At 49.0% G+C, this 8909-nt stretch overlaps 3 protein-coding genes across 3 annotated transcripts; 2 read left to right on the plus strand and 1 right to left on the minus strand.

Annotated features, from left to right (window-relative positions):
• Positions 1-1107: 1107 nt before the first annotated feature.
• FPOAC1_008955 (uncharacterized protein) lies at positions 1108-1910 on the minus strand (the record flags this gene model as incomplete). The annotated part of the gene is made up of 2 exons (XM_044853388.1): positions 1108-1721; positions 1781-1910. 2 exons carry the CDS (start codon positions 1908-1910, stop codon positions 1108-1110), a joined length of 744 nt encoding a protein of 247 aa, XP_044706058.1.
• A 1021-nt stretch (positions 1911-2931) lies between these two features.
• On the plus strand, positions 2932-4077 carry ALC1 (Allantoicase; the record flags this gene model as incomplete). Its single annotated transcript, XM_044853389.1, has 2 exons — positions 2932-3034; positions 3098-4077. 2 exons carry the CDS (start codon positions 2932-2934, stop codon positions 4075-4077), a joined length of 1083 nt encoding a protein of 360 aa, XP_044706059.1.
• A 620-nt stretch (positions 4078-4697) lies between these two features.
• Positions 4698-7312, plus strand: FPOAC1_008957 (uncharacterized protein; the record flags this gene model as incomplete). The annotated part of the gene is made up of 4 exons (XM_044853390.1): positions 4698-4851; positions 4912-5288; positions 5337-5735; positions 5789-7312. 4 exons carry the CDS (start codon positions 4698-4700, stop codon positions 7310-7312), a joined length of 2454 nt encoding a protein of 817 aa, XP_044706060.1.
• Positions 7313-8909: the final 1597 nt, after the last annotated feature.

Here is an 8909-nt window from a genome sequence, read left to right on the forward strand (position 1 = left end):
ACTCAAAGTAACGTTATCGAAGTAGTGTTGCGAAAGATGAACATTAATTGGCGAAAAACAATACTTGTAATATCGGGCTCCGCTGTGCTGCAACCGTCGCTGCAATGTTGCATGTACCGATCAAATCAAGAGACCCGAATCTAGGTATAATGAGGTTCGCTTTCCAGGCCATCTATCGACATGATGTTTGACATAACAAGGTACTTGACTGCGTCTCCTAATACTGGTCATTGCCTCAAGGCTATGAGTAGAAGACATGTTGGCGATGCGAGGGCCACGGTATGCTTGCTTCTGCGTGTCATGGCATAAGTAAGTTTCTTGGCCGTGGTGTATCTGTTAAGACCTCTATGTTAAAGCCTTCACTCTTGTGCAAATAGTACATGGTTACAGGTCTAAAGAACATTCACATGTTAATAGTGTGCAACAGTTGCCTATCCTGGCAGTCTTTCGAAGATGTATGTGAGTACAGAGGCTCGAGAGCTCACCAGTAATATGTTCTTGCCTCATTACTTACTCGACGGTAGAATAATGTCATCTACAGGTCCTTTATATTACCAGTAAACGCCAGCTTTCTTTTGAAAATACCTTTTCGGGTCGCATCAAGGCCAAGTGGCCATAACAAACCACGACTATATGTAACTCAATGAACCTGATAGTCTCGTAGCCAAACAATCGTACCTGAACAGCGATGAACCGATGTTTACTTCAACGCAGCCCAAATTACAATAAATTGAGCAAATGATGAGAGGTTGGGTGATTGACCACCTTTACACAAGGTCAACAAACAAATATATATTGGGATATCGTTATCAAAACTAGAGCAGCAGGGTCAGACGCGAAGCAAGGGAAGAGAACTCATTTAGTTCTGAACAAGGCATTCATAGACAACCTTCCCTAACTACCTTATAATTAATTAATAGTGACGAGCCGATCACATGGCCCGAGAACCTCGAAACATAATCGAACAGAAAAGAAGCCAGACTCTAAACACCATCCGCCTACGCCCTGCACCAATATGTCATACTGGGAGCATAGACATTTGCCACCTTCGCTTATCTTAATACCAGTAAATCTGCAAAGCGTGCGTACGACACAATCCATGAAGATCTAAGTTGAGGTTGGGCCTCGGAAGCCCAGCTTTTGCTTCTGAATTCGGGGAACAATGCCCACCAGTGTCACAATTGACAGCAAGAGAACGGCCCACAATTTCATCTTCAGTACGTTCTTGTTGTAATCGGTCTCAACGGCACTAGTAACAGTTGCCAGGAGGAGGACAAAGATGGTGTATCCGCTCCAGCGGTGGTACTTCCAGACAGCCTTGGCGTTATCGACGCCGCCGTACAGACTGGGAGTTGCCCACATGGTGAACCCAACGCCATATTGAAGAAGAAGTACGACGGAGGTGATGATGCCAAGGTATCCGTGAACAGAGTGGAAGTGAGCGCCGCTGTTGGCAAACTTGTTGTATTCGATGATGGTCACACCAGCTACAAGAATCAAGAAGGCCACAAGGTTGAGGATGGCGTGCACGCGCTGACCGACGCGCTTCTGCTCGGCTGTATGTGTAGGCTGCAAGCTTAAAACGGACTGTGCTAAGGTGAGTACAGCCAGTGACTGAAGCAGCGGGTGCGCTGAGAAGAGAATCAACGGCTTAGATAAGACGCTTGCCCAGACCAGAATCGTGAGTAGCACAACACCCAACTGGGCGACTATGCCAGTCCCTGGTACACAAAATGGTTAGCTTCTAGGGGCAGATATGAACACAGTTATGGCGGCTTACCGAGAACGAGGTTCTTGATCATAGGAACGCCATCTTCTTGCGCAGCATCGCCAGGTCTACCGAGCAGGGGCTCGGTTTCTCTATCCTCGATAGAAGGAAAACGCTCCGGAACACCTGTAGCACTTGCCATTGTGCCTTGTTGTTTCTGTGAAGAGCTTGATGTGGGCGTGTGTCTGATGAATTGTAATTAATGGACACTCGCGAGATGAGATACAATCCAAACAAAAGGCAGCAAGCAGGGTCTCGATGCAGGGACCAACAGCGCTTTTGGGCGTCTCGTGCTTAGTAACAGTGCACGCAGTTAGAGGTTCACCGATACAGATGAGATGCAGATTGATAGATAGACAGACGAAAGAGAGAAAAGGTTCACGATGACAAATTGAAGTTTCGCTTCTTCCTATTTGCGACCAATGTTGACGTCAATGAGAAGATGGAGAGCTCTGGCCAATCACAGAGCACCTTTTGGCAACCACGCGGGGTAGATGGTATGGAAAAGACATCACCATCGTGAATAGCAATCACGTCAGTATCTCATGTAGGTACCTATCTAGGGTAGGTAGGCGAAATAGGCAATTTGAGATACTATGGTATAAATCATCACTCGATATGGCAGAGCAATCAAGTCAGCTGTCCAGCTACATAAGCTCATTAACTTAGTAGGCCCAGATGTCAATGATTTGACCCGCATACATACATAGATAGTAAGTTAGTAATTTCTTCATTGGTCCCTAAAAGCCGCCGTCCGGCTAACCGTTACTCTTCCTCCACTCCTCCGAAGCCGTTGACGGAACTAAGCCCTGCAGCAAGCTGACTGACAGCCGAAACCCCAGACTTATCAACGGCCACGGGTATAAGCCAGACGGATATTGGTGAAGAATCGTACGTCAAAGTCGCCTCAGCTGTAGACTGCAGTGCCGAAACATCCAATGACAATAAGCAAAATTGCAAACAAGTAGCCGTTGGCATGATCTGGGCCCATCTTGGTGGGCACACCAGCACCAGCCGAGATCCTCTCCCCCGACTAACAGATCATGGCCGCAGTCTGATAACACGAAAACATAAGACCACTACAAATTGTCTAATTTTCTAATTTATGTGCAGATGTTTGGATCAATTTATTCTTCATCTTTCATTGTATCAGTGCATTCATCATGACTTCCATTGCTGACGAGATTGAGTACAAACTCGACAATGTTGATGTCTCAACAGTTCGACCTGAGGATATTGACAAGACCTTCCGTTCAACATGCATTGGTCAGTATCACACACATTTTCACTTGTACCAAATTATAATCATGGCATACTAACCAGCTATAGACCTGATCTCTGGTGGCCTAGGTGGTAAGGTCCTTGGCTACTCGGACCAATGGTTCTGTGAGGCATCCAACCTCTTGAACCCCAGGGCTCCAATTGCTCAGCCAGGCAAGATGGTCTTCACGGGTGCTTGGTATGATGGATGGGAGACTCGACGACATAACCAAGAGCCATTCGATTACGCCATCATCAAGCTGGGCGTCGCCTCTGGCACGATCGAAGGACTCGAGATCGACACGGCCTTCTTTAACGGAAACCATGCCCCAGCTATATCGGTTGAAGGTGTCTTCAGCCAAGATGACGACAAGGTTGTCTCTTGGGGAGGAGGCCGTGGAGAGTGGGAGACTGTCCTCGGCGTCCAAGAGTGCGGTCCTTCTCAGCGCTTTGCCTGGAAGCTCAAGATTCCTGGCCAAAAGGCATACACGCACGTGAGACTCAACATGTATCCCGACGGTGGTATCGCACGTTTCCGTCTCTTTGGACACGCCGTCCCCGTTTTCCCTGAAGACAAAGACGCCATCTTTGATCTCGCTTCAGCCCAAAATGGCGGTATTGCTGTGTCATGCAGCGATCAACACTTTGGAACCAAGGACAACCTTATCATTCCTGGTCGCGGCAAGGACATGGGGGACGGCTGGGAAACGAAGCGGTCGCGAGGAAAGTATCACACTGATTTCGCCATCATCAAGCTCGGTGCGCCTGGCTACATCGAGAAGTGGATTGTTGACACTGCACACTTCAGGGGTAACTATCCCCAAAAGGTGTCTATCGAAGGTTGTGAGTGGACAGGTAATGGGGATCCTGTTGCAGACGCCACAGCTTGGAGGGTTTTTGTTCCTCCTAACAAGACTGGCCCTGACCAGGAGCATGTGTTTGAAAGCAATGAGAAGGAAAAGAAGGGTCTAGTAACCCACGTGAAGCTTATCATGATTCCTGATGGTGGAGTAAAGCGATTGAGGGCTTTTGGGAGAAGGGCAGTTTAGGGTAACTAAGAAGCCTTTAGCCTTGAATGATGATTTTCGAACGAGATTAGCATGAGTTGTAGCTAGGTAGCCTCAATAATGCATGTGGGTACTCGATAAATTTGTAACAACTCATGTCTTAGTTTGCCATTGCATATAGCATTGCGTGGACTTTTCGAACCTGTATTGAGTGGTCAGACCTTTTGGTACCGGATTGGGTAAGAAAAAGGGTTCAGTAATGCTGTGGCTGTGCTTCTGCGACGACGTGTGTCGTAAATTAGTACGTCTACCATTGATTAAGTTGCAGCTTGTACGGAGTGTGTACTGCTGCTTTTAGCGGAGTTGCTCCAAAAAATTAAGCGGAATGACGGTTTCTCCAGAACTTCATCAGGGACAAAGTGGGTAGTAAGTAAGGTTGCCCTCCACGACAACCTACTCGCTCAACCAGCAGACGACATCAACACAACCAAACGATTTTGACCAACGATATTGGCCCAATAACATCGATTTACCATATTAAACACAAGAAACCCACCCGCAAAATCACTCTGTGACCGCTTAAATCATCTCATACGACCTCTCATGAACCACGCGCCGCAACTGTCTTGGTCTCGGTCTCTGTGTTTGCCCCTCCCTCCATCATGGATCTAGGGGACTCATTCGGTGGCTCGGATGGACAGCCTGAAGAGAAGCCACGAGCTCTCCCTGCAGATCTTCCCACATCCCTCGACGACAGACGACATGTGCCTAACGAGCATCTCATCACCGAGACAGAGATGTACGATGGCTGGCAAGGTCTGTCGCATATTTGCGCTTCTAGTACACCAACACGTCGCTGACGGCGCTGTAAAACAGGCCAGTCCCAGTTTCTCACCACGCCAGCTGTAGCGAAACCTCTCAACTTCGGAAATCTGTCGCTCAATGACCCAGACTATGAGAATGACATCACGAAAGGTCCCACCGATAGCGACACGCGATTAATGGAAATGCTGGCCGCCCAGGCAGCGCACCAGGCAGCTCCTGCTTTCGAGAACGAAGACGAGGTCGTAAACAGCCAAACTCTGTCGGAAACAGAAAAGAAGGAGAAGCTCCAGAAAGCTCTCAACATGGCCGCGAGTAACGGCGATGTCGACAGAATCCGAAAGCTACTCGGTGGGAAAGCAAAGGAGTACCTTGATCTGAATGCTGAAGATGAGGATGGAACACCACCGCTTATATATGCTAGTTGCTTTGTGCGTATTTCCCAATAAGCTGCAAATCCGCCACTGACTTATAAACAGGGTCACGAGCCTGTAGTTCAAGCGTTGATCGATGCAGGCGCCGACGTTAACAAGCAAGATCGCAATCAATGGACAGCTCTTATGTGGGCTATGACGAACCGACACAAGGGAATCGCAAAACTACTACTCGATAACAACGCCTCCTCCGACCAAAAAACCTCAACAGGACGAACGGCGTTCGATTTCGTACCCCCAGACAGCGAGATGTCATTTTACCTTCACGATGCTGGCTATAATATCGGCAATGCAGGAACCGATGATTTCTACCGCCCTGGGTTCTCTCAGGATCGATTTGAGGAAGAAATGGCAGAGAACGAGATGAGAAGACGGCTGATGATGGAGAGCGCTCGGGATCTTGAGGTCGACCTTGGAAACGTCGGCATGGACGACCAGCCAGAGGTATGGTTCAACCGCAGACATGGAGAATGTTATGGAACTAATCAATTTTGCAGCCTGTCGACGAATTTGAGGAAGAACAGCAAGAGTTTGACTGGAATCGTTGTTTACATGATCAGATGTTCGTCTTTCAGGAACATGAGCTGGAGCGCATACTGGATATTGTTATCACCAATATGACACCGCAAAGATCGCCGTCGCAAAAACCCGTCCCCGCCAACATGATTTTCCTCAGCGCACGCTATGCGCATTATCACTCAAGCCCGGAGCTTTTAGAGAGACTCCTAGTGTCAGCTATGGATTACATCAACGACGTCGTTGAGAGGTGTCAGTGGGACATGACCATACTGGCCTTTTGGATCTCAAATGCCACTCTTCTCCTTCACTACCTCAAGAAGGACCCGGGACTTTTCCAGGCGACAGCCGAGTTCCAGGCCCAACTTGCCGAGTTGATAAACGAAATCTTTATTCTTATCGTGCGAGATGCTGAGCGACGACTGGACAAGGTCTTGGATGTGGCCATGTTGGAACACGAGACGATCCCTGGATTCGAGGACATCACTTTTCAGAATGAGTGGAAATTGTTCAAACGCAAAACTCAAGTCAAGGAAGAGCCGTTGGAGAAGCGCTTCCGACCACCGTCGCCAAAACAACGAGCAAAGCCAGCGCCCCGGAATGTCACATCCCTCCTCTCCTCAACCCTGTTTGTTCTCGACCTTTACGACATTCACTCGGTGATCACATCACAGATCATCTCCCAGCTTATTTATTGGATTGGAGCAGAGCTTTTCAACCGCATCATGTCGAACCGAAAGTACCTCGCCAGGACAAAAGCCATGCAGATTCGCATGAACATATCGATACTTGAAGACTGGGCCCGGACGAACAACAGGCAGGCAGAGCATTTTGAAGGGGGCGAGATGCGTCCTTCGGGCGAGACAACGCAGGACGCTGCAAGAAGGCATCTTGCTCCCGTTATTCAGTTGCTACAGTGGCTCCAGTGTTTCTCATCTATTGACGGGGACGACATGGAGGCTCTTATTATCACACTCCAACAGCTTAAACGGCTTAGCCCCCAGCAGCTCATACACTCAGCGAACCACTACAGGGCAGAAGTTGGCGAGAAGGGTCTACCAAAGAGTTGTATGAAATATCTTATCAATTTACAAAAAGAGGCGGCCCTCAAGCGAGAAAGACGGCGGAGTGGCATACCTTCACCACAAAAGTCGGGCCAGGACAGCACACCGGTGACACCGGTAAGGGGCCGGTCAAACGGGAACCACCTTGAGACTCCTGGAAGCGTGGCAAGCCCTGCTCAAGATGACGTGTCTGACGACGACGACGACGAGATGCCCGAGCATCTGTTGCTGGATCCCGCTTTGATGTTGCCCTTCGTCTTGCCTTCGGTCACCGACATGCTTGTGTCGTATGGCGCCGGAATTGGTGGAGTAAACCGTGAAAGAGAGCGGAAGTACATTCCCACGGTGCCACCGGAGTTTCTTGAAAAGCTAGAGGTGGCCGGCGGGGCCAGGAAAGGACCCATGTTTGGAGAAGCAGATTGGGAAAACGAAGAGGTTTGAGGAAGTAACACTGTGGCTGTCACGAATGCATAAGCCGAGCATGTGCAAAGTGAGACTCAGACGGGGTTGCCCAATAAAGCGACAGGGTTTATTCGGAAGCCTTCTTGCATAAGCAAGAATGTTGCTGCAACGGCAGGAGGCATTGCATGGCTGGTTGATGGCGAGGGTAAGCTAATATCTTCTCGATGCACCTACGAACCTCGCTACGATATGCAAGCTGCAAGGGACAGAGGCACCCAGCAGCAGATAAGCTTACCGATTTGTGGCGGCAGGAGTGGACGCGAATGCGCACACAAGGCCAATTGTCCGGACGCGATGAGAATTATACCGGGGTGGAGATTACCCAACAAACGGCCGACAAGACACATGTAACACGGAGCGGAAGCAAAGAGATGGTTTAGTCAAGTTGTAGGTCTAAGTTAACATGATGTTGTACTGTATAGCTCGGCATATGGCGTACGGAGTCGTGCAGGCGGGAATTTGAAAAACTTGTCATCTTGTTTCTTTTTCTCAATTCTTTGTCTCTCTTATTGAGCTACTTACTGCGCCCTCATTGGAGGATCCATGATCAAGTCTCAGGTCTCACCAGCCACCACAGAGCAAACGATGACTGTTACGACAGAGACTAAGGGCAGGGCTTGTGGTTGCAAGTCAGACTTGAAGCCTCAAAAGCTTGGTGGGCCAAGACGTTTGTTGTAGCTCAGTCTAGCAAGGGTCGTGCATCCACTTCAGAACGAGGCGGCGTTGTTTTTATGCTGCATACACTCAACAGTTGGCATTGAGGCAAGCTACGCTACCTGAGATTAGTAGGTACTGCCATTAGAGGGAAGTTGTTTTCCCTTTCCCCATTGTGCGCGTTTTTATTTATTTATTACTGTGCCCTATTTTGAAGATACGTAAAGTTCATTGTTCTCTTCATCCAAGCTTCTATGCATAAATATGCTTTGACGAAAAGGCATGGCTGGCGGTGTTTTACCGCCACTCGATAATCATGCCTTCTCCCACAAAACCACGCGGTAAAGGGTTCAACGTGGAGGGAAATCAATTGGCTAGGGGTCGGATTGCCCGATGAGTTGGCATCGACAGACCAGGGCATGGGGCGGTGACACAACACGACAACTGACAGGCTACGCCTAGCTGTTACAAACCATTCTATGGAGTGAACGTGGACAAGTAGACAAGACCGGATTACGGTACCGGGTAGCCGCTCTTCCGGCGTCACCTAACATGACCCGGCCGGGACGGGGAACGGGAGGATGCAGTGGCTTCCGGTGTCATTGAGGCTCCATACTCTGCGGCTTTATTTGTTTCTCTTACCATAGAGTATGGTATGAATATGCAGGCTGCCTAGAGCCCAAACGCTGGAAGGTACCTAGCCCTGCCCTGCCCTACCTTTGCCTCAGTGAAGGTCAGTTCTAGGGCAAAGGTCCAAATCCTTGTCCCCCAGCTAGGTCTAAGCACCAAAGGATTGGTTACTAGACTCGGAAGCGGGCCTCGGGTAGATCATCCAAGGACCAGATAACGAACGCTGGGATAGATAGATTGCTTGAAGATTGGCGATGGTTTGAATATTGAAGGATGGCTGAGGCAGTTTTCA

Source organism: Fusarium poae, chromosome 3 (assembly GCF_019609905.1).
Source record: "Fusarium poae strain DAOMC 252244 chromosome 3, whole genome shotgun sequence".
In the NCBI taxonomy this organism is placed as follows: Eukaryota; Fungi; Ascomycota; class Sordariomycetes; order Hypocreales; family Nectriaceae; genus Fusarium; species Fusarium poae.